This window comes from Apostichopus japonicus, chromosome 18 (assembly GCF_037975245.1).
Source record: "Apostichopus japonicus isolate 1M-3 chromosome 18, ASM3797524v1, whole genome shotgun sequence".
NCBI classification, from domain to species: Eukaryota; Metazoa; Echinodermata; class Holothuroidea; order Aspidochirotida; family Stichopodidae; genus Apostichopus; species Apostichopus japonicus.
The window spans coordinates 8,121,978-8,149,404 of record NC_092578.1 but is presented as its reverse complement, the minus strand read 5'-3'; the positions used below and the strand labels follow the sequence as shown (position 1 = coordinate 8,149,404).

Sequence of the window (27,427 nt, the reverse complement as noted above, 5' to 3'; positions counted from 1 at the left end):
TGTTAACTTATCTTTTTCTACTCTTACCAGTGCAGACCTTAGGCTTCTCTCCAAAGTACTCAACTTCTGTCCTACTCCTCCGTCATTTGACCAAGCGGAACTGAGCCAAGATCTTACTCATTTCTTTCGCAGAATTCGCCTTCGTGAGTTTTTCCTAGCTGATCCTACAACTGACCGGGAACCCTTCTGCAAGAAAAGTTCTTGGATGCCTCCTAAGATCAGGTCCCTGTTATAGAAGCCTACACACAGGTCGTCAGCTCTGAGACTAACCAGTCAAACTCTCATCTCCGCAGAACACACGACAACCTTCCAAGAGATGAGCGTACAGCACTCTCCTCACTGATGTCTCGCAGTGACATTATCATTAAGCCAGCCGACAAAGGTTCTGCAGTTGTCATCCAGGATCGACAGGATTACATCAAGGAAGCCATACGTCATCTCTCCAACAGTGATATTTACACTCTTTTTGATTTTGATCCCACAGTTATTTTCTCCCAGCAGATAAAACAGACCATCACTGATATGTACCAGCGGAACCAGATCTCTAAGAAGGCTGTTTCTTTCCTTTCTCCCACAGACTGTAAGGCAGCCAGGTTTCATCTTCTGCCCAGAATTCACAAGCCTGGTAACCCTGGTAGGCCTATCATTTCAGGCAATGGGTCCCCACAAAGAAGATATCCTTGTTTGTGGACCACTTCATCAAACCTCTTGTTCCTCAGATTAATTCTTATGTCCATGACACTCCAGATTTCCTCAGAACACTTGAAGATATCAAGAACCAAATCCCCAGTACAGCCATCATCGGTACTTTCGACGTGACTTCTCTTTACACTAACATCCCTCATGCTGAAGGTATCGCAGCCACGTGTGCAGCCCTGTCTAAGAAGGTCCACCCTTGTCCACCCATCTCTGAAATCAAAGTTCTCATGCAACAGGTTCTCACTAAAAACAACTTCACGTTCATGGACAAGCATTACCTTCAAAGACACGGGACTGCCATGGGAACCAGGATGGCTCCTTCCTATGCATGCCTGTTTATGTCTAGCCTTGAAGAAAGCATGCTCAGTACAGCTCCCTGCCGTCCCCTTATCTGGTGGTGCTACATTGATGACATCTTCTTCGTCTGGACCAGTGATGAGGATAGCCTGCTCACCTTCATCAATCACATCAATTCTTTCCACAGCACCATCAAATTCACCTCTGATTACTCTCACCAACAGGTTAACTTTCTCGATGTGACTGTTCGCAAGGAACACGGTTCTCTCTCTACAGACTTATACACCAAGCCCACAGACACACACCGGTATCTCCATTCTTCAAGCTGCCATCCCCGTCACTGCAAGTCTGGAATTGCCTACAGTCAAGCACTTCGTCTTCGTCGCATTTGCTCTAACAATTCCTCTCTCATTCGCCATACAGATGCTTTGGAAAAACACCTAACTGCCAGGGGTCATAGTGCCAGAAGGGTGCGTGAAGCCATTCAGAGAGTCCGCTCCCTTTCCAGATCATCTACTTTGGTAGTAAAGGACAAAAAGGGACGAGATTGCGACAACAAGCTTCCCCTGGTTGTCACTTTCCACCCAAATCTTCCTCCCTCTTCAGAAAATCACCTCTAACAACCACAACATTTTCCTCCACTTCAGATAGACTCCAACGAGCCGTCCCTGAAAAATACCATCATCGCCTACAGACGACCACGCAACCTACGAGACCTTCTTGTGCGTGCTGCTGTTCCACCTCTAACTTCCAATTCTACACCCATTCAGCATGGTACTTTCAAATGTGATCGTACTTCGAGATGCATCGTCTGCAGCCACCACATTGTTGGATCCAATTCCATCACCAGCCACAGCATGCAACTCGCACACAAGACTAAGGGTCACATCACTTGCACTACCACCAATGTCATCTATCTGATCTTTTGTAGAGTTTTCGGCATCCAGTATGCTGGCGAAACCAAAACCACCCTCAAGAAGCGATTCTATGGTCACAGATCCACAGTCAACACCATGAAGACTGAGACCCCAGTTGGAGAACATTTTAACCTTTCCAACCATACCATTAACGACATGTCCCTACAGGGGATTGAATCCTTAGGTAGCCGCCCTGATCTAGTACGAATCAGCAGGGAGAGGCTCTGGATGCAACGTCTTCGCACCATTCAACCTCATGGGCTGAACATTCAGGAAGGACATGACTAACTTTTCTTCTGTCCCCCACTCCTTCTCCCCTTGTTCCTTCCCCCCTTTCACTCATCCTCCCACAGCTCTCTTCCCCTCCTTTTTTCTCCACACCTTTCTGTCTTTGTCCTTCTCCAGTTTATTCCCTACCCTGTTCCTTTAATCCTCTCTTTGTCCCTTCACTGTTTATCTCCTACCTCTCCTCTTTCCCTGTTGCTTTCTTCTCACCATCCATTGTCTACTTATATTCCCCTTTCATCTATCTCATTGAGTTCACCGTGCGCATTAACCTGTTTGTTTTCTGTGCGTGTTTTTGTCCCTTTTGTTACTGTACTTGTCATTTAGCCTCTGAAGAAGATCCTGCTAGGATCGAAACGTCAGGCCAACTTACTTTTACACATTCTCTTACACAGGCTCTCTAGTGGATAAGCAGTTTGCTAACAGTTTTATTTTATTTTGTGCTAAAATCTAAGAGACAATTGTCGCAAATACACAAAGTTGGTATATATACCTAACTTACCGCTTACATTATTCCATCAATCCAAGCTGAAAATCTCGTTCAATTAAGGATCCACAAATCGCTTCTCGGTATTTTGGCTGAGAGCGTGCGCAGTATTATGTTCCCCTTGTAGGGAAATCTTAATACACACCTGAACATATTTTTTGAGTGGACAAACGTGAGTTGAGACCAAATCGTGTGCCAGGATCTGTTATGGTAGGCATACTAAGTAAGTCACGGGAGGGATGGGCAGGAGTAGGTGAGAGGGTTGTAATCAGCAGAGACAATTTTCCGTGCTGTGTGAGCGCCCGAAATGTGTAATTTGTCCTCTTTCTCGGCTAAACAGAAAATGCCAATCACATATATAAAGAACAAATTGTGCCTTTCACCAACTCTGTTACACAGAGTTACACTGTATGATTGCCTTCTTGTTCATGTATAGCGATCTGAGTCTGACAATGCTCAATTTCTCGATTAGTTATACATAAGAATGATTCCAATGGGTCCGTGGGAAGGGCGACTCTGCCTAGAGCGGATTTTACACGATATAGATGGACCAGGATAACACGCACATAGGAACGTGCGAAGTCGATATTACGTTATCAAAATCCGCTACGCGTCAGTGATAAACGTTTAAAGGCACTCTCTCAGCTAGGAAATTGCTAATCTTGCCTCAACGTATTCCCCAATTTAAAAATGAAAACAATGCTGCCCTCTTCTCACAGCGGCAACATATTCATTTCTTTAATGTGGCATTCTCATCCTTAGCTATAAACAGCATACGGATATGGGTACTATTACCGCAAAGTATCAAGTTTCCGAGATTCTAATCCGCCTCTCACAGTGTTGCGTAGCCTACAGGCATACTGTGTAATTGTACTGTGTGCTATGCAAGCAACTTTCCACTTGTTCGTGTACGCAATTTTTCGATTGGCTATATGGAACAGTGCATATTGTACTGCTGATGGGAAAACGCTATACCAGCTCGTAGGACTCATATGGGCCGTATGATATCGTGCTGCCGATTTTTGTAGGAGAAATAAAATGCGAATAGTTTCGTCATGTAATTCTCTATAAACATGTGACTGAATATGTGCTGCTTATGTACTTTTATTTAACGAAACGACTTGCTTCTGGCCTAACGTTCTTCAATACTTGAGTTCAAAATAAAATAAAACTGTTAGCAAACTGCTTATCCACTAGAGAGCCTGTGTAGGAAAATGTGTGAAAGTAAGTTGGCCTGAAGTTTCGATCCTAGCAGGATCTTCTTCAAAGGCTAAATGACAAGTAACAGTAACAGAAGGGACCAGGCGCGGCGGAACGGGAAAATTATTGAGGGGGCTAATGTGTGGAGACTATCTAAGCGGAGCGCCACCATCGGTTGGCGCGGAGCGTACAAGAAAATTTTGGGTTTTTTAAACCCCCAGATGGCCGGAAACGGCACTTCCCGAGTGTTTTATGCTGCGAATACCTCGCTAAAATATGGGTCTCAAGCCTGCAATTTCTCAGATTGCACGTAAAAATCTGTAAAAACATTGTAATTTGTATGTTCGATGGTGTTTTAAGAGAGTAGCTATTACTCGTAGTGAACTCGCAAAAAAGTTTTTGAGTGTAGTAAATTACTACTTGCAATTAAATGCAATTAAATAAATGTCATAAGAAAAAACAGAAAGCATTTCTTAATGTCAACAAATGGGTAACAAGTATGCATTGAAAAATGGGCAGATGCACGTTTCGGAGCCTTGGTAAATATTGGGGGGGGGGGGGGGCTTATCATGCATTTGCCCCGTCAACTTTTTCAAGCCCCCCCCAAGCCCCCCCCAAGCCCCCGGTTCCGCCGCCACTGGAAGGGACAAAAAACTTGCACATAATACGAACAGGTTGATGAGCATGGTAAACACAAAGAGATAGATGTCAGGGGATTAGTAGACACGGGATGGAGAGAAGAATGAAAGAAACCAACAGGGGAAGAGGAAAAGTAGGAGATAAAGAGTGGAGGGACAAAGAGAGGATTAAGGGAAGGGGGTAGGTAATAAACTGGAGAAGGACAAAGACAGAAAGGTGTGGAGAAAAAAGGGGTGGAAAAAAACTATGAGAAGAGGAGTGATGGGGGGACAAGGGGAGAAGGAGGGGGACAGAAGAAAAGTTAGTCATGTCCTTCCTGAATGTTGAGCCCATGAGATTGAATGGTGCGAAGGCGTAGCATCCACAACCTATCTCTGCTGATTCGTACTAGCTCAGGACGGCTACCTAATGATTCAATCCCCTATAGAGACATGTCGTTAAAGGTATGGTCGGGAAGGTTAAAGTGTTCTCCAAAGAAAAAAGATTAATGACCTTCGGCACAGGGGTAAACTGAACTCCTCCAGCGGCCTTAATTACATTTTACTGCATTACTACAAACATATGGTGGCTCCCACGGCAACTCTCGACCAGAGTATGCTGTATTGGCCCCAAATATACCAGATATTCAAATATGGTTACCTTTGGTCAAAGTTTTGAAACTGGTTTTATTACCACCTTCGAGGAAATTGACCTCACTGGGACATTCAGGCATCTTATGCTTTCAATTAGAATGCATTAGAACAATTTGGAAAGTAAAGACCTCTAGGAACATTCTTTTTTTTTAAATATTCTAGCAATTATAGCATGCTAAATTGGGGCCAGTACTACATAGCCTACCTATAAAATATCCTGTAACCTACTCTGGATAAACACTATCAAATATGGAAGAAATGCTTTGGTTAAAGTATGAATATGGTCACTTTAACATAAAAAAAAATGCAAGTGAGATAGTGGTAAGTTTTCCCTGCTCATGGTTATTGTAGTTGAACTCAATGTATAGAACTGTAAAGATGCAATCAATGTGTTAAAAATAAAATCATGTTACAATACTGACTTACCTAACTTTAGAATAAGCAATACAAACAATAGTAGGGCAGTGTTCCAAATACGGAATGCAGGAACATATACCCGAATAAGGCTAGGAGACGCCATGCCTCCATTGTGGAACTTTTCCATGAAAGTATAGCAGCTTTACATCCAAAAGAAACTTTGCCAAAACTTCAAAAGACCCTATAATGTCCCCTGCATATCAAACATCTCCATCTGGCACTATCTCCATCTGCCACTATGGTTACCATGAGAGCACTGAATGAACTGTTTTATCACTACTAGCTGCAAGTTAGAGTACCTCTTCAACACTCCATGACATTCACAATATATGTTATGTTAAATTGATCTCACACAATACAAGGTTATTCTGTACCAACAATAAATAACCTAAAATCAATGTCACATTAGAACTTCTGGTATGACTGAACAAACTACAGTAAGTAAACAGATCAGATATTGCTATCATGGAAAGCCAAATAGTGTACAATAAAGTATGTAGTGAAACCGATATTCAATCATTTAGTTTATTAATATGACACAGTTGTAACTTTGATGACATCAATTATGTAGTTTACATTACACTATGAATGAACATGAGAAACAATGCTAAATACTACAGAAAGGAGTAAGATACATAACGCACTGAATGCAACAATCAATGTTTGACACCATGAAGAAGATAAAATCTTATGATACATTGCACTAGCTTAGTGACATCATTTTACTGAGACACCATGTTTGTTGTTGTCCGTTATGGTACACTTTGTTCAATTGTCTTGAAGGCTTGTGATATCTACATTCTGGATACTTGTTACTCCCATTGTCCACTCTTGTGTCCTTGATGTATGGTATTTAAACAAGCTGAGGAACTGCTTTGACATCAGCTATTTCAAAATTGTCCGTATCCATGTTAACAACGTTCACTATGCAAATCCGTAGGTCTCACTGGAGAACAAGAAATATGACAATCATCTTACATAAAGTAGAGAAGCACACGTTTATTAATGAAACGATCGAACACAAACACTTTCAGTTCCCACCCTTATATCTGCTTGCAAAACATCCATCCTGCCATAACGCTATGCTGTGCTGTACTGTTCCTCTAAAGGATGTTCTGTACATCTGCAATGTGAAATGAAAAGGGAATAAAGACATACAGTATTTATGGCATTGTGTGAGGACAGAAGTGTCACAAAGATATACCTGTTCAAATGATTTCCAAGATATGATTCATTTGATTTTAATTGCAAAAGATACATTCAGGCTCATAGCCAAGGTAACTGGGTTGGAGCCAGCACAAATGTTATGTTTGTTTATTCACTGAGTTTGTAACTTGCACTCATTGTAATAACTAAAAATTATTGTTCAAATCTGGGAGAAAGTAGACCCCTTAATGATGCCCCTAACATGTTGAACTAGAAATATAGCTCACACTCAAAATTTGCAAAAAATGTCAATGTCTTTAATTGCTGATATGAAACTATATGCACATGACAAACTGATCAGATGACAACTACAGTATAGGCAGTGAAGAGTTACTATCTTTAAGCAGTGCAAGTATGTACAAATGATGCCACATCATCACGAAACATAAAAAGAAAACATAAGAAAAGAATACAGGTACAATTTTTGAACACAAACTGCTTCAGACAGGTAGGTAGCACATTCTACAAGATAGGTAAATGTCTTTATTTTTCAGAGATAAGGAAAAATACTACTGTTATCATTAACTTGTGGGGTTTGAACATTTTTGGGTCCTTCGCATTTACAGACCTCCAGTGGCTGTATTAGCACCATATTTAGCACTATATGTCTATGTCATTAACATTACATAATACAATAAATGCATAAATGTGTCCAATGTCCTAAATCCGGTTAGTCATATACAGTCCTACAGTAGTAGACTGCAGATCTAGTTGAAATGTTGACATAGTTACAGCATGGAATGGTTACAGTATGTACATCAAAAAATTACCAGTCTCCACTGGGGTACAGCTGCTGGAGTGCATTGCTGCATCAGCCTCTGTTGGGCATTGCCTTTTGTTGAGGAACTGGTGTTATCTTTTCTGGTGGATCAGTTTGGATACCAACCTCTCGAGTTCTTAATTGGGCACACACCTTCAACTGAAAAAGACAAATAATACCGGGATGTGCACAGTTAATAATATATCAGAACGCATACTGTACACATAGCAGGGAAGTTGTATTGGTGTATGTCAAAGACATACAACAATGTGTCACTTTCACTATGATGCAGGGGTGCATCAATGTTCAAAATTAAATCAAAATTAACCTATTCCAGGGGTCTGAGAGTGTGTCATACAATTGCTAGACCTGTGCATTATTGGCATCTGCAATTCTAATAGTCATTTTATAATCAAAATAGATAATAACATACTAAGGAGAAACAATAATTCACGCCTATTTTGAGTAAAACAGATAAGTCCATTAGAATGATCAATAATGTGTTAGTTCAACCAACACTGAGATTTGAGTCATCCACTAGACAATGTTTCGACTGCATTGTGCAATATGTGACTTAAATAGTACACACCATCACATGGTAACCACATAAATTATTGGAACAATAGAGAAGAATATAATGGACCCCGCACACTTTATAGTAGATTGGTATTTTAACATTACATCTTAGATTGAGTAGATTATAAGACTACAGTAATTGCAGAATACTGTACCATGTAACTAAATATCATGGTGTATCCTTTAAATTAAATGTTATAAATTTTGTCGAACATAAAATGGTGGCATTCACAATTATTGGTGACATTGATTTGTTTATGTTGTTCTTGATTTTCTGATTAAACAACGATGATAGCAAACTATCATGTTATGAATGCATAAATATGTGAACAGTATCCTTCACTAATTAAACAAAGGAGCCTGTAGAGCTAGTGTAGCTTCTTTCTGAGAAGGCTTTTGAGTTTTGAATTAATTTGGAAAACTTACTTATATCACTTTACACTACAGTTACCAGGAAAAGAGGTAGCCGCTACCGTTTTTTTTTTAAAGTTACTACCAAGTTGGGAGTATTAGGCAATACTCTAATTTGGGATAGAAAGAGTTTAAATTTATTCGTACATTTTTTCTTTGCAAGTGGAGAATCATCCACAGCTAAAGTGGCTATGCGGATTGACAAGCAAGTGAAGCAAAGTAAATACCCTAGCCTATGCATATTAGACTTAAAAAAGTAAAAAGAACCCAATGCCCTAGTAACTTAATTCATCTTGGAGTTGCTCAGCAGATTTGAGGTTATCTCATCACTTAAGAACACATGCTCAGACAAAAAAAAAAAGAAGACAAAAATGAAATGGCTAATAAACCAAACACATATGATACCGCAGACTTCCATACTGATAATGCTTACTAGGCGAATATAAGTAGAAAAGCATAAATAACACTTCAAGAAATGTTCTAGACTACAGTAAGTACAGCAGCCTGCACTGCAGTAGTATGGACACTGCGAAGTTTGGACACCTAAGCCTTAAAACACCCCAAAACTATATCTCATGGAATAAATCACCTGAAACTATACTTGATATGGTTGGGTCATTTTGGAGAAAAAATAACTGTAGCTTCGTAGTTTTTCGTGCAATTGGCTCTTGCTGTAGGTTGTCATGGTGAAATCGTGTATTTCTTAGGGGTGTCCGAACTTCGCAGTGTTCCAAACTTCGCAATACTGACTATACTACTACTGTACTAGCCTATGCCTCTCGGTGTATTAGTTGCCTTAGTTTGTCGGCCTATCTACTCCTAAGTAGGCCTAGCTAGCATGATCTATTGAACAATTTAAGAAGGAAGCCTACAATAGACCAAACACTTCGGCCGGAAAACAGTATACTGTAGCCTAAATAGTAAATATATAACGTTAGTCGTTAGCATAATTTGCTGCCTACCTTCTGGTATGATCTGCCATGACAGTAAATGCTCCGCGAAGGTAGCATTGGTCATTTTGTCGATCTCCGATCTCTGTTCCAGTAGATCGTTTTTGGAGACCCAGTCCATGTACGTAGCAACAGCTCAAGTACACTTTTTCGCTTTTTCGCTGTCTCTTTATCGTTCACTGCTTTTGGCATCGGGACCCACAATAAAGCAACCTGTGCCTTCCACCTAAACATCGCCGCCACGCAATATACACGTTACGTGTGTTATGCTACCACTGCATGAAACTGTGCTATACATTACGTATATTTACATACAGGATTTACACTGTACAGTGGCAGTATATTACAAATACCATGTCACGTGAGTAACGGTGAACCGTCGAAACCTATGAAATTGGCCCGCCCTCTAAAAATTTCCTAGCTGAGAGAATGCCTTTAACAAGTGTGAATACGCCTTACTTATTGGGGTGTTTTTTAAGCATTCGTCATTTTTCCTGTCAAAAAAGAGCGAAAAGATAATTTAAATATTAGAAAGGTTCCTAATATTACTCCCCGGATTACAATTCCTGTTTTATCTAAACTGACGTATCATTGAACGTGTAGTTTCTTTCGTTGTCATAGTTGCATGTTGCTGTTAGCTAACTTGTCTAAGGTGATAGATTCATTGTCATGCGTTAACATCATATAGTTTGTGCAAAAACAAAATTCAGCGTTATTCCACAGATTGGTGCCACAGAATTCAGTGTTGTATCAGTGCTCTTTTTCAAGGAAATGTTCTTTTTTATTTCTCTGGTGTCATTCCAAGGGGACCAAATCAAAGCACTTTTAAACGCTATACCTATTGGTTTGGAGAATCTCTTTTTGTCAGTACGGTAAGGCAGGCTTAAATTCAGTTTGGAAGCTTCTAAGAATTTTTGTCTCTTTTTTAGCCTGTTTCGGCAGAGCTTTACTAAGAAAATGGCTAACGTTCCTTTATACCTCCCACCTTCTCTCACCCTGACTTAACCAATTGGCGAACCGTTACTAGGCTACGATTCAGGACCAACGATTATGATGACTCCCTTTCAAGCAAAAAACCCTAAATCTATACCAAGAGAAAAGACTTAGTCTCTGGAATCCCGACTGAAATTATTCAAATCCCTATCACATTGGCCAAACTCATTAAGAAAGCCAAAGAAACACCTTTATTACGTCAATATCAGAACCATGAAAAATTTAACCATAGAGATTATTCCAGGAAATCCAGAATCGAACAACTCGCTACTGACACCCTGGCCTCAAGATACGAAACTTGGCAAACCACTTCCAAAACTTGCAAATCAGTTACTTTCCAAAATATAACTCTGCTGTCATCTGTGGTATCAATACCAGTGTCAACGATACAGCGACATCAAAGTAGAACTGACTGACCAGCCAAATAATGTTAAAAGACTAATAAGTAAAAAGTTACTAACAAAGAAACATGGGAAGTAAATGTTAGTCATTGTTTAGCCGAAGACTGAGATGACCCCATCAAAATAACTCTTGGTTTCTCAAAACATTAAGAGGACCCATATTGAGAAATACCACCGGTAGTACAATGCAGTAAATGTCAAGGCTTTGAGCTTACGTTCAACAACTTTAAAAACGACACAAGATGCCTAAGATGTTCAGTTCAGTTAATATATTTCGCATATACATAGACATACAACAACAGCGCCGTAATAGTATACACAGGGTACTAGAAAAAAAAACATAAAATGTTTATCAAAGCTAGTAACCCTAAAGAAAAAGAAAGAAATTACCAGCACAAAGTAAGAAAGAAAAACAAAATGTACACAACAAAATTGACAATAATATCAATCAAGGCACTTGGAAGTTAGATAACTCTTTAGTTGATACCTAAATGAAGCACATGATTTCGAATGTCTAATACCAGTTGGGACATTATTCCATATTTTATAACAGTAATTGTTTAGCAGAAACTTTCCGTGTTTAGAGCGGAGTCTAGTGACAGAGAATAGAACATTTGTTCTCGGTACGTTTGGGATATCTGACCCAAATCTTGGGTGTACAATATTTCGAAAGACACGAGGCAGTGCATTGTTAACGTATTTGTAAGCAAAAGTACACATTTTGAAAGTATGAACATCGTCGACCTTAAGAACACCAAGAGTACTTTGCAGAGTATTAGTAGGAAAACGCCAGTGGTTGAATGTAATCGTTTTTAGAATACTACTTTGTAGAACTTGTAAAGGCTTTAGAAGGGAAATATTGGTCATACCATACGTTTCCACACCGTAGGATATCCTAGAGTAGACTAGTGCATAGCAAATCGGGAGAGCGACGGTGAGTGGAAGTGAACATCTAAGGCGATTGAAAATGTCTGTGTGCTTGATAAGGCTGTTGCAAAGGTCATCTATATGTGGCTTGAAGGTCAGTTTATCATCAATAAGAACCCCAAGGATTTGGCACAAGTTGTTCTACAAATCTGAGTATTATTAAGACTAAGGAATCTGGGCAGGGATGGGAATCATGCTCTCTACAGTGAGATGTGGTGGAAACCACATAGTGAGAGACTGTCCAAATTCGAAGGAAGACAAAAATTGTGCAAATTGTGGAGGCAGTCATGTAGCTTTATACAAAGGTTGCCCAAAATACCAAGAAATAAAACCAACTAAAATTGACCAAAACTCAATACCAAAATCGTACGCCCAAATATCTACTCTTAAAACCATAGAAATTAAAAATAAAATTCCCTCTTCAGAGCCAGTCAACCTACTAGCCTTGGTGGTGGAACAAAAAATATGAGTCACCGAAAAGGCCAAACTAAACTTTAAAAACTGAAAGTTATGCCATTGTCTCGGCAATCACCCACTTAAACCTTCAAATAACGATTGAAGAAGTACGCAAAACATTTCCCCCCTCAAATCTTAACTTTATCTCCATTATCTGATGGATAAAAATAATTCCATTTCTCTCAAAAATCCTTCACCTTAACATCAATAGCATTGTCTTCCACTATTTACCAATTTTCTTGAAATTATTATTCCTTGTAAGCCCCACAATGTCACTATCATTTCTTACTATAATCATCCTGGCTCTCCCTCTCTATGAACCAATCCTTCCTAAGTGTATGGATAAGACTACTATTGTAGTAGGTGATCTCAATGTTCACCATATGAACGTTGGGTGCACCAATATTTTTACATATGGTAAACAGCTTCTTGACATTATTGACTTTCGTATTATCACTTTCGTATTATGACTTTCGTATTATCAACACTAATACTACTACCAGAACCGACCCTAGGAACGACAGACAGGAACTTTTAGACTATATGATTATTAACAACTATCTAGCCAACAAGGCAAGTAACCTTCTATTATTGATGATACAGGATTTAGTGACCATTATATTATCTTAATTAATTTCTTCCTCAGACCAATTTGTTCGACCAACAACTACTACCGCTTCCCGAAGTTCACTAACTTGACTAAGTTTAGGAACGACATCGACAACGTAATGACCGACTCTGGCTTTATTAATTTCAACAGCATTGACTCAACCGACAAATTCGACGACATAGTGACATCTCTCCCATGCAATCAACAACAGTTATATATATCTATATATATATATATATATATATATATATATATATATATATATATATATAATTACCCTCTCAAGAAAACAAACAAAATAAAATGGGCGTTAACTAATAATACTCTTACTCTTATCAACTAAAACAAACTATAGACAATCTGTATCGATATCGCCTGCGAAAAAGATCTAAACAACACCCTTCTCCTCGACCGCTTTATCCAAAATTTCCTTCTTATGTATATAATTAATAAAACCTGCTCCAAAAATACATTTTCCCTAGATAAACTAGATATTTTGATCAGGGAGGAGGCTTCGGCTCTGGCAGAGGGAGGGGGTCCCTTGTTTAGGAACCCAGTGGCTAGATGGCTCGTGAGTGGAACTCCGGAAGAAAAGTTCTCTTCCGGGGAACAGTCCAGCCAATGGGAAGTTTCTTTTCCTTTTTCTTTTCGTAACTTAAAGTATCATCCCTGGAGGGTAGGGTTGCCAGGTCTGGAGCAGCCTCCCAGTATGTCAGTGTTCGAGTTTCCCACGTAGTTTTGAAAGCTTCCATTCTGTGTATATTGCTTTTTGAAGTATTTAGTCCTTCACTGACGGCGAATCCTTGATCGTCAATTCTTTGAGAGGGGTATATGGACAACGAGGAATACTCCCAACAGTCAAAATGAAACTGCTGAAATTGTAAGTTCAGAGAAGTTTCACGTCACAACTCCTCACACTAACGGAACCGGATTGGGTTTGTTCTGTACCTACAGGTTTCAACTTGAGGCATTCCGCTGGACACAAAGTACCGTCCCAAACCTCTTGTTTATCCAAAGAAGTTTTACGAACACTTTCCGATATGTAACAAGTTAAATCTGGAAAAGGTTTAATATGAAAAGGTAGTAAAGATGCCGGACAATCCTGACAAACTTTAAGTTGTCTGGGAAACATTATTTTCGGTTTTGATGTAATTGTCTTCAACCAGGCGTCCTTCCCTTCTGGTGCTATCACCTTTCCTAATAACAACTGAGCTATCATTTCAGGTGTGTTTCCACAGACTCTCATCTCACCGTTTAATTCATTGCACCATCGATGAGTGTGCACTGATTTTATGAGCGGAGCTGTCTCCGTGTTGTGTCTCATTGCTGATGCTAAACCAAATGCGTCGATCAACTGAATGCGACTGTCCACAGATAACAAATTCTCCGCTATTCGGTAACTTGATGCAAGACCATCCTTAGTGTGAAATGTGCGGCTATGGACGTAGAAATTATATAGAGTATAAATAGTTCCAGACCATGACGGAGGAATTGCCTTCAGCAGTAATTCCAAATGAATTGTTTGCCTTATCGGTATAACGATAATATCAGGCCATTTATCATCAGACTCCGCGAAGAGGTACTCTCTGAGAAATCGGATACCATCATCGAAAAAATCGTAATCCCCTGACTTTGCTATCTTTTCGTCGTGACAGATTATCTCAGCTTTTCCATCTTCACCCATATTCAAGTTTCCAAGAGTTACAATACGAAAGTCCTGGTACAAGAACGTTAACTTTCCAACCTCTACTTGTGCATGGCCCCAGCATTTACTAAAATCAGATTTAGTTAAATTGTATTTTTCTTTTTTTGCGAGCAATAAGTCGACAAGAGAAAAGAAAATACCTCGTTCAATTGATGAACCCAAAACGGCAATTTTTTTAGGTGAGGTCATTTCCGCCGCTATTGCGAGATCCTTTGTGGTAAAAATATCAAAACTACACCAGTCTGGTTGAAAAACCCATCCGCTGCGTAAAACTCCTCGTTTGAGACCTGCTATGTTTCCAGTTATCCATTCGCCATCGAGCCAAGAGGGTCGTGTTAACTGCATAGTCTGACAGGAGGGCAACTTATCAGCATTTCTACCGAGCTGAACGGCGTAAACGGGATCACCTTCCACTACAAGACGAAAGGGACTACCTGGTATTTGTAATTGAGCATTTGCATTGATCTCCTCTACGAAGAGGTTGTACAAACCAGGAACTTTGGGTGTATAGGTGAAGGTCATCAAGGAGCCATCGACTGAAAAGTTTAGATGATTTGCAGCGAAAATGTGATTTTCTCCTACTGCTAAAACACTCAATATAGTTTGCTGGATCAGCACATCTTTGTCAATTTCAATAGTCAAAGTAAAGAGTTGACCAACTTGTGCGTTCAACTTGAGTGAACTTGTATTAGGATAAACGCGACATTTACTTTCTTGCTTGGATTCCGTAACCAAATGGTGGTCATGTAGAATAGGACCGGTTGAACCCATTGTGACGACATATAGTTCGGAACGCGGTATCACTTTTAAATCTGATAAGACAAAAGTTAAACTTGCATTAAACATGTAATTGATATCGGTTATTCCGATATAATCAGTGACTCTAAACAAAATTACCCATAGGTGGATGCCGGCAGCAGTGAAGTTCAGCCATCTTACAGTCATCAGTATTGGTCCCAAATGCGATGAAAGTCAAATAATGGTCAATCATGCTCCAACTTCATCATCAGATCAAGCTTCTACTAAGACCCTTATAATATTGTTCCTCACTGAAGCATTGAATTGTCTCAATTCATGACCCTCAATGTTATTATCAATGTCAATGTCAATAATATAAGTGATAAAGAACCACCAGGAAGGAAATCTTGAAACCTTTGGCAGTTTTTAAGATGCTCAGATTTGGTGTCAATACTGATGACCTTGAAAGTGACGAGTTGACTATAATACATTTACCATGATTTCAAAAGCTGAACTTAAGCAATTAATTCAGTTCATTACAATGAAATGTGTTTTTCGAATCGATGAGAATCGTAACCTTGTAGTCATGCAGGCGGATGAGTGTGGGTGTGTGTGCGGGGTGTATGTTTGTGTCACGTCTAGCCTTGTAAACTTGTATCTCAATAGGTCAAAGGTCGGTCAGTTTGGGTTACCTGGGGTTAAATTGTGAAAATTTTGTAAACACTATATCTCAAGAAGGGAAGCTTGGACCAATCTCATATTTAGTATGTAGATGTGACACATCGAATTCAAGATCCCTATTGTTTTTTATTTGAGGTCAAATGTCATTTGGGGTCACCTGTGGTCAAATTTAAAAACCTTGTAAACACGATATCTCAAGAAGGAAAGCTTGGTCCAATCTCATATTTAGTATGTAGTTGTGACACGTTAAGTAAAAGAAGCCTATTGTTTTTTGTGGAGGTCAAATGTTATTTTGTCATTTCAATTGTGGAAACCTTGTTTATAATCTACCTTATCTCCCACCGACCAGCCTGCTATATCAGTGCGTTACCGCCTCATTAGGATATATGCATACATTCCTGTGCACAACGTTGTCTAATGAAACGTACTTGTACATGGCTTAATAACATTGGAATGGACGATATCATTGTGAATATTCGGTATTATATCTTTGCTTCCGTTGTCGGAGTTTTCCGTCATATTTTCCAATTGTCGAGATTCAGTGTCAAATAAAAGTCAGGTGCAGATTTAGTAACGTTGGGGAAATGACCAGGCGCCGTTTGCGATGAATAACTGTCGCCTAGTTACATGTTTTAGAGGCAAACCAGACGAAAAAAACTTGGAGACCAGGGGATAAAATTCTCCCGGCGCCTGCTTAATTAACCCTTTGACCTTGCAGTGTGTAAACAGCAGAAAATGATTATTCTTGGACTCATTTACATCAATATATTTCACAAGAACCTTTATATCAATTGAAAGGGTAATAATCATTGATTTCATATCTGATACCGTTCACTAATTGTGGGCTAATTATGTTTGCAAAGATGCAAATTACTAATAGGAATAACAATACATGTATATACAATACACTGTAGACACATACAGCACCGTACCTGCATTGTGCAAATCGTTCTTACAAAGAATTAGTGGCGCTATGCCGATATTCATTGCTTTACTTTTGTAAAGACGCCTATAAAAAATATTTATTAAATTTTTGAAAAAGGGTTTAGGGTGCCCAAGATATGATTTTTTTTAATCAATGAAGAGTTTTTCAAGTTTTTTTCGGTTTTTGGACGGGTTTTGGGCGATGATAGTTCAAATCTTCTATTCTTCATAGCTCTGATCTTCTCAGGGTAGTTTTTTTATGTGTTGAGCTTGTTCTAGAACATCCATGTAGGTGCTGGCTTGTTTCTAATTGGAGCCTAGATTTTGTTAAAAAGAAAAGGTCAAAATGTAGAATTTCCACCGTTTATGATTAAAAACAGAATTTGAACCAAAATTTGGGTAATATACTACAATAGCACCCCCTTCTTAAAATATTTTTGAATAGATCTGTACTTTAGCTTTATTCTAACACCCAAACCAAGTCTATGGCTAGAAGGGTTAGGGAGATACTAATTCTTCAAAGTGTTAAGTTTCTAGAGGCATAATCTGGTCAGAAAATGATTAATGTACGACTTGTAGGTTTACCAAATTGAGTATAAGAATCCTGTTGTCTTTGTTGAAGATTAATCTGTATGCTGAATACAAGGAAAATTTCCATGTCGGTCTTCAGCTGCCAATGTGAATATTGTCTCTCACATCTCAACGCTTTTTGCTGTATACTACTTAGATTAAAGTATGTTGTTAACCCGTGCTATACCCTACATCCTACTGTGTCACATTCGTATAAGAATATTCATGTAGCATCACTGCTATTGTTTGCTATTGAATAGTTTTTAGTGCTGAGAATATTTTACAATCTATAAGTTAGCTCGAAGCCAACCTGTGTGACGATATCTCGAAAACGCAATGCGGAAATCGCATGAAAATTTTTACGAGGAAGTATATATAGTAGATGTTCTTCTTTCAATGACCAAAGTTACATTTTCCTTTAAACTATCCTTTTCAATTCCCCATCAGTTTCGGGTAAATCCATCCACTCCGAAGTACTCGGACCAAACTAAGTAGTTTGCAAATTCTAACATCACATACATACCGTTTCCTGACTCTCCTACGTAACTAATATCGCCGTCATGTGATCTGAGCATAGGTGATATTCGATTTGAGGAATCATACGATTGCGGAATAAATATTGTTGTCTCAATGTTTCCTTTCCCTGGTAGTAATCCACAGTAAGACAGAAAGGTGAATAACACGAATATATAAACAAAAAGCTTGAAGCCGCCAATTATTTTCTTCGATGAATCAGTCTCCATGTCATAGTCCTTATCGTTTGTTACCTTTTAGTAAATCTTTAAGACAACCGCTCTCCAGCAACAACAAAAACAAGAAGAAAAACAAGAGAAGAAAACACACAAATTACCAAAACCATACTGCTATCCTAAGATTTATGTCGTTGCCTTGCGGATTTGAATATTTCTGTTGGCTTCACAGTTAACACTGTTGCAATTTTAGTTGGGATACAGACAGTATAGAATAAATGAAGTTCAAACCGCAACTAGTTTTTTAAACTTGTGTAGTGGTGCGGAAATTGAGTCACACTATATGTATGTGATGTTAACAAACACAAAACTTTAGGCTAATTATTTAATTCTCGGCTTAGTTGTAAAACACTTGCTTGATGGTCATTAGTATATTGACAGCAAAGGTACTCGAAGTTGTGATAAGTATATCCTTAAGGCTTCACCCCTTAAAGTAATTATTCTTATACATAAATTAGATGAATAAATGTGTCTTAGTGTTTTGGGGGAGGCAGTATAAAATGAGACTAAAACAATTGACAAAAGGGAACTTGCCCTTATTTGACTCCCGATGGAAATTAACTGAAATCTATGAGCAGAGCTAGCACATAACGTTTTTATTACAAAGGTTGACCGTAACTACTTACTTATGTCAGGTAGCCAAACAGGCAGGATATATGGGAAATAGCTTGCTTTGACTGCTAGTATACAAAACGCAAGATCAAACATGTCTTTTCATCCGTCTTCCTCGTCGATATGTAATTTCCAATCGTGGCCACCTGTTAGGGTTGCTAGGAAAACAAACTGACCCTCCTTATCGCGTTACAGATGATTTCTTTATGAAAACAAAGGCAGATACACCCGATTCTCGTTGTCGTCACGATAACTATCTTGGTTCTTGGTAATGGTGATCCACGATCATAGTTATCGTGCTGTGTTATTACTTCATCACACATGTTATGAATTTCACGATAACTATCGTGGACCCTTACAAGCCATTCAAGGAGACTTTTGATGGTCGGATATTACAGAAAGCGACTGGGATGCTGGGATGAACTCTAAAGTATTGACAATTTACGTTTGACATTGCGAAATCCACTTGCATTTTGAAGGTCTCACTGATCTAAATTGATTGACCATCGGCGCATAAGCTTCAACCCTAAGCTAGGGTTGACTGACAAAGCAGGCCAGTGCAACCGTTTTTTTTTTTGTCTATTATTAGAAGTGATTGTCAGTTAGTGAGCAATTTGTGATTTCGTTTTATTTTTGCCACAGTAGTACAAAACACATGCATTTAATTTTAATTCTTAATATTTTTCATAATATTATTGGATGAGAAAGACTCATCCAGCAGTAATGTCATCTAAACAAATTATTCAATATATTGCTTTGCTTTGGAAGCTATCGGGAGAGAATTGCCCTCCCACTTGCAACATTCGCCCGCATTCAATTTATTTAATGTAATAGTCACATGGTCAATCATAAGTGCATCATCATGATGTCACATTGCTAAATACATACAACTGCATTTCAGTATATATACATGATCAATAATACTTTTTTATATTAAGAATTCGGACAAATAGTTACCCACACTTGCATGCACTTGCTATTCCTAAGCAGATTGACCTCATATATCTAATATATTTGCATCAAAGTCAATAGCGCACTACTTATTATGGACCACTCACCCATCAAATATTTTATTGAGGAAACCAAAAACTATCGATTATAAGGAAGATGCCCAACAGTCCCCACCAACCAACCCCCCTTTTGCATTCACTGATCTAGCATCCCTTTTCGAACCTTCACTCACGATTGCTCCAAGAACAAGGAGGATGTTTCATGCATTTGCAGTTCTCTGACCCCCCCCCCCCTTAAAAAAAGAAAAAAGAAAGAAGATATGACATCATGGTACTGGGTATATTTGCCAGCACAGATGGGTTGTGGTTGAGTACCATTCTTGTGATTTATACGTGTTCTTGTTACTACTCATGCCAGCTATGGTCATGCAACTTCCACTGAACATTTTCAGGTCAATACCATATTTGCACTCAATACTGACGAAACTATTCCATGTTCATTTCCGACCTTTTTCGATGCAACCATGGTCCACCACATACAGTTTTGGTGCTGCAGAATTGTCCGGTGGTATTTTACTATCATATCAGAAACGATGGAAAGAACATGATAGGAACCCTCACAGAAACTTTTCCCTCAGTAACGGGTAAGTAACGTTTCAATCATAAAGGTAGCAAGTCCTTGTCAAATGTGACTTGATACCATGATACTCCATTGGATTCATCGCAGTGTGGTGACGACGGTGTGGCTGCCAGTTAACCAACATCTTCCAATTTAATTGTTGTTATCAAAGTTTTGAGTCGACTTCTTCAACAGTAATATATCAATCCTTTCAGTATTCCTGTTGATTCAAGTCTTTGATATGACCTTCATGTGCCATATTGTTCATTATTTGTTTTTCATCTATATATTCTGGTGGTGCTTATTTTATGTACGCAAATGTTTGTCAAAAGGCAGAAATAAAAAAATAAAAACAGTTGAAGAAGTTTAACCAAAGTTAGGTGACCATATTTGAAAATCTACCATATTTGGGATCAATGCAACAAACCATTAAGAAATACTATTCTTAGGAACGGCAAGACTTGCATCCCAGCAGCCACATGGTTTTGCTGTAGGGTACAATATTCTCACTACTGAGTTTATAAAGAACAGATATGGTAAATACATTGGCATACACGGTGTAGAGAGAGCCCATATCTCATAGGCTAACTTCACAGAAAGAAATATAATACCATGTTAGACATGTGTTGGTTATCATAAGAACTTCACAAGTAAAGTTCTTGATGCAAAAATCTCCTCCTATTGGGGCTGATGTATTACCATACATTGAAAGATACCTGTGAGCCACATAATTGTTGCTGATATTTATTTTATGGTACCAGACACTAGGTGAAGTCCATTCTTCAAAGGTCATCTGATGTATTGCCGGATTGGTACTTCAAGTCAATTTTCATATGCTATGCTTTGCTGCAGAGTTACATTTTCTTAACACAAGTCATGAATAACTCACACAGAAAGAAGAAACAGAAAACAAGTATTGATGAAAGTTTAACAGATTCTTAAAAGGAATACATAAAAAGGTGATCGTCATATTGCATCATTATAATATACAGCTTAACTATCTTAAGTGATTCATGGTAACCGATATGTTGTGTTCATGTAGGAAGTAAAAACCTCTCTAGTAAGCTTTGAATCTATTTCTTTCCGCAGACTCCATTTTAGCAAATGGCCACATATATGCAACACCAACACAAATATTGCAATTGAAAATGGAAAAGCTTATTCAATGTAGAGGTATTTTCACAACACTGTAGCAAAATAAACCAGAGAGCCAGTGGGCTTATTGTGGTTCCTTGCCAATTGAGATTATAATCCCAAGCTTTCGTCGTTGTTGATTAAATTGATGATCAGCAAGGTTCTTTCACTGACTGTGGACCTACCTACTTTAGATGTTAACTTACCATGTTTACAAGCCATTTTTAGCAAAAATCAACTCAAGCCCTGCCCCTAATTAATGTGCATAATATCACATTGAACATACATTATCATGTACCCACTATCTACCAACACCTTCACACAAAGTATGATTCAATTCTGAAAATGTTTACATTTGACCCTGTGACCTCATTTATATTCTTGAGATGAGCACCAAAATCACTAGGGCTCTTCTACTCACTATGGCGCATATATGTACCAAGTATGACCTCAATACAACTTGTCGTTGTTCAGTTACTGTGTTTACAACCTATTTTAGTGAAAATAAACTTAAGCTCCGCCCCCTAATGAATATGCATAATGTCAACTTAAACATATATCACCATGTACCTGCTATCTATCAACATATTAATACCAAGTTTAAATGGAAGCAGGACACTTCGCCCAACAACCATTTCGCCCAACTGCCATTTCGCCCAACCTTACCATTTCGCCCAACCAGCCTGGTCATTTCGCCCAACCAGCTTGGTCATTTCGCCCAACCAGCCTGGTCATTTCGCCCAACCAGCCTGGTCATTTCGCCCAACCAGCCTGGTCATTTCGCCCAACCTTGATTAAATATGATACTTCAAAAGGAAACGTTCGGGAATCGTTACAGGATACGAACCGAATATTAAGGACACTTGAGGATCGATCAGTGTGTTAGGGGTAAGGTTTAATAGTAAACGTTCGAATATTAAGGAATATTAGGAAACTTGAAGTCCTTTACTTTGTATAACTTTAGTATGGAAACGTTCGGGAATTGTTAGTCAGTAGGATGGATCAGTGTTTTAGGGGTTAGGTTTGATAGGTTTTTATGAAGACCGATTCCCCTTTGTTTGTATAATAACGTAACTTCCATATAATATTACTATTACTACTAATAATATAACCCAAAATAAATAAACTTGAGCTAGTGAAATAAAAAAAAAGGTTATATTATTCCACACCGATTCCCCTTTGTTTGTATAATAATATTACTTCCATATAATAATAATATAACTTCCAACAATTTAACCCAAAATAAATCAAATTGAACTAGTGAAATAGAAACGGTTATATTATTCCACACCGATTTCCCTTTGTTTGTATAATAATATTACTTCCATTGTATGCGTAAACGCCTAAAGTAGTGTAATCCTCCCATTATACCCGAAATAACTGCTCAGACTCCGATCGATATCGAGCGGACCTCACTTTATTTACCTATTACGAAGTAACCTTACCCAAAATAAATCAAATTGAACTAGTGGAATAGAAAAAGGTAATATTATTCTGACTGAATATTAGTAAAAATAAGGTTGGGCGAAATGACCAACACGGTTGGGCGAAATGACCATGCTGGTTGGGCGAAATGACTATGATGGTTGGGCGAAATGACCATGCTGGTTGGGCGAAATGACCAGGCTGGTTGGGCGAAATGACCAGGCTGGTTGGGCGAAATGGCAGTTGGGCGAAATGGTTGTTGGGCGAAGTGACTAGAAAGCGCTTAAATAAATTCTGACTTTTGGTGGTGGAGTTATTAGCATTGAAGATTTTTACGTTTGACCCCGTGACCTCATTATTATTCATGAGATGAGCACCAAAATCAATAGGGTTTATCTACTCACTATGGGCCACCCACCCACTAAGTATGGTAATGATCGGTCATTCCCTTGTTGAGTTATCGTGCATACAAACTTTACATACCAAATATTGCTAAGCTGCCCCCTCATAAATATGCATGATATCAATTGCATAAAATATCAGTGTGTGAAGACTATCTACCAATATCATCATTCCAAGTTTGACGAAATTCCGACTAATAGTAGCCAAGTTATTGCAATTTGGAGTTTTTCACGTTTGGCCCTGTGACCTCATTAATATTTATGATATGAGCACCAAAATCAATAGGTTTCATTTAGTCATTATGGGCCACCCACCCACCAAGTATGGTAATGATCGGTGATTCCCTTGTAGAGTTATCGTGCATACAAGTTAAAGCGTCTCACACGTACGCACACACACACGCCCACGCACGCACACACACACACGCACGCCATCACCATCGCATAAATTCCTTCAGCCTTCGGCAAGGAATAAAAAATGAGCATTCCCTTATCATTTGTGCAAACATGTATAGTCAGTATTGCGAAGTTCGGAACACTACCAAGTTCGGACACCCCTAAGAAATACACGATTTCACCATGACAACCTACAGCAAAAGCCAATTTCACGAAACACTATGAAGCTACAGCTATTTTCTCTCCAAAGTTACCTGTGTGCAAGTAAGTACTTACATATTTGTCAATAAAAGGAAGTTACATGTTTTGGGGTGTTTTAAGGCTTAGGTGTCAAAACTTCGCAGTGTCCATATATGCTACTGCATGTGCAATATACAATTACCAAAATCCAGATGTCAACATCCAAAATGACGGATGATGAAGAAACCATGTAGCATTATAAATGGTAAAGAGGGTCACAAATATGCTCTAAGTCAGTCTAACCGTGTTTTCAAAAATGATGACTACATTTTTCATGTGCAACCCATGGCTCTAGCAGTCTTTCCCATGTGCAGCAAGCATGTTATTATATTTCTAAATCACCATCCATTAATTAACCTTCCCTGTAGCCTCACAAGCTGCTGTGACATGTGAAATACTTTCAAGTGTTTACATTCAAGTGTTTTTACTTTCAAGTGTAATGTATAGCGTGGTTTTGTGTTTTTATTTTGGTTCATACCGCTTGTTACATATTTGAAATTGTTTATGATAAGCTTCCAGTGTAAACTTCAATAAGCGTTATATACAGCCAGCATCAAACTGTTATCTCTCTCGCTCTTGCTAACTACTGGCGCGAAGAGGAACACATTTGAGAACGATGTTAACTTCAGTATAGGATTGACGTCTATAGATAGAACCGTTGAGACCCGGCCTTGTAAATGTTGAGATCAAAAGTAAAAATTTTGATATGAAAAGTTGAAATTTCGAGAGAGATAGAGAAAAAATTAAAAAAAGACATAAGTCAAGACTTTTGACTTAGCAATCTACTTTTTCAATATCCTTCTGCAGGTCCACCGTAATTTCATAACGATAAAGCAATAACATGTAAAGTGTTCACATCGTGTGGTGCATGTGTTTTACTCGAAAAGATATAGAAAGGAAATAAGAGAATGCATGGAAGGTTCCCACAATAACACTAATGTGGAATTTACCTTTCAAGCACCTTTCGGTAAATGTGGTGGGTTTGAACTTCATTTGACACTATCGTGCGATCTGAGAGCTTTTCAAAAGTTAGTTACGGTACCATTGTTCTTTTCATTGAGATCGTTATATTCGAAAGGAAATGGTTCAAACGTATTCCTTTTCATGATCAAAGCACACTTTTGTCCAGCGTTTCTAAGAATGTTATAAAACAGGGAACAACCCAAATCGCTGACCCAGAACGGTATTCTGACAACAGCAAGTGGTATGTCAATAATAGATTCACTCCAGTATTATCTCAATCATATCCTGCTGGTTTTGTTAGATTAAGGCATTGATTCAATAGGTAGTAGCCCAAACCATGTCATAAACAACTTTGTGTAAGAGCGTGACAGAGCTCGACTGTTAAAAGTGCATACATAGGTCGATTAAAAATTCTAGAACAAGCCCTTAACTTGGATGACGCTTAGTTTACTTTGGGTGGGACTTCGGTTGAGGAGGAGCCTAGGGACAGGGAGGGAAGTATAGTCATCTATGGATATAATAATGTTCCTCAAACGGTAATCATCTTTGAGGCTACACATTATTGTGGATTCCGATTGCTAGGGTTCCAATTTATTAACTATGGTATGATCATATTTCAGAGTGGAATTTGAAATAAAAATATATATAATAAATAAATTTAAATATATATATATATATATATATATATACATATATATATATATATATATATATATTTATATACAAACACCTCCAAATTCATGGCACCGCAATGGGTACCAAAATGGCACCGTCTTTTGCCAACATCTTTATGGGAATCCTTGAGAAACAATTTCTATCTCGACAAAACTTGAAACCACACACGTGGTTACGTTTCATTGACGATATCTTTAAGATATGGACCCACGGTGAGGTAAATCTGAAACTCTTCAGTGATGACATCAACTCGTTTCATCACACTATGAAATTTACTGCTGATTTTTCTGGATATGGCGTTCACATCCTGGACACCACTGTGACACTACAAAATGGTTCACTCGAAACAGACTTGTTCAATAAACCCACGAAAAAGCACAACTACCTCTTACCAAGCAGTTGCCATCCACGTCACTGTACCAGAAATATTTCGTACAGTCAAGCATTGCGCATTCGACGCATTTGCTCCTCTGAAGTCGATTTTGATTCACGCACTAAAGAACTGTCACAACACCTCCTAAACAGACAGTATTTTCGGGGTACTATTGAAAATGCCATCAAAAAGGCTAAAAGCAAACCCCGTACCGAAACATTGACGTACAAAACTCGTCAAACCAATTCCAAAAGGGTACCATTGGTTACTGAATTCCACCCTGGTCTCCCACCACTGGCTAATATCATTCAGAAGAATGTTCACCTACTTTAAGGCACCGAACGCCTGAAATCAGTTTTCCCAGAATTACCTGTCATCCCCTTTAAAAGACCCAGCAACCTACGGGATATAATAGTTCGGGCATCCTTTCGGGATGAAACCCCATTAGGGGAAAGCAAAACAGAAACTACAGGATCATCGCCCTGTACACAAAATTGCAAAACGTGCTTACTTGTCGATTCGACCGTGGCCTTTCAGAGCAACCAAACCAAACACACGTTCCAAATTCTGCACAAAATTAACTGCCTATCCAAAAATGTCATTTACCTCATCTACTGCAATATTTGTAACTTACAATACATTGGAGAGTCAAAAAACGCTCTTAGAATGAAAATGACATAACATAGATCGGCGATCAAAACAAAAAAGATCAACCAACCTGTTGCAAATCACTTCAATCTCCAAAATCGTTCAATTGAAAATTTGCGTGTTATTGCCATTGACCAGAACGATTCTTGGACAGATAAATCTAGGAAAGGAAAAGTAAATTTCTGGGAACTAAACCTAAAGACCACGGCACCATTCGGTTTAAACATCAGAAACGATTTGCCGCCCCAGATAAACCAAAACAATTCCTTTGCTATTACGACGGAATCGGATTAAAATATTCCGACGCGGATTAAAATAATCCGAATTTCTAAACCTTCTGCTGAATTCAGCAGAAATCAGTAAGTCGCTTTGACTTTACAACCATGCCGACAATCTTTTCTATAAAATAGTTTCAATTCCTGCTACTCCTTGTCACTTTCGGTGATGATGCACTGAAGAAGAGCTAGTTTTGCTCGAAAGCTCTGCAAAAACCAAACATTGGCTGTTTTACTTCCAATCACGTACCTAATTTAATTATTGTATCTCACTCGAGATCCAGCCTTTCTCTAAATGCAGCATAGTTGTTTAACAGTTTTTCTGTTATTCCTATATATATATATATATATATATATATATATATATATATATATATATATATATATATATATCAGGGTTCTGCCGCTGCCGGTCGGCGCCGGTCGGGCCCGACCAGCACGCTGAATTTCCGACCGCCACAATCTGCCTGAATGACTTTTCCGACC

The 27,427-nt window shown here is 38.6% G+C and overlaps 1 protein-coding gene across 2 annotated transcripts; it reads right to left on the bottom strand.

Moving 5' to 3' along the window:
• Nucleotides 1–11,124: 11,124 nt before the first annotated feature.
• On the bottom strand, nucleotides 11,125–18,476 carry LOC139959071 (uncharacterized). 2 transcript variants are annotated; one of them, XM_071956633.1, is made up of 2 exons: nucleotides 18,005–18,476; nucleotides 11,125–15,380 (listed from the first exon to the last, which is right to left on the bottom strand). In XM_071956633.1, exons 1-2 carry the CDS (start codon nucleotides 18,222–18,224, stop codon nucleotides 13,750–13,752), a joined length of 1,851 nt encoding a protein of 616 aa, XP_071812734.1. In that variant the 5' UTR covers nucleotides 18,225–18,476; the 3' UTR covers nucleotides 11,125–13,749. The 2 variants fall into 2 exon arrangements, with proteins under 2 accessions (XP_071812734.1, XP_071812735.1); XM_071956634.1 differs by having other exon boundaries at nucleotides 18,332–18,449.
• Between the last annotated feature and the right edge of the window lie 8,951 nt (nucleotides 18,477–27,427).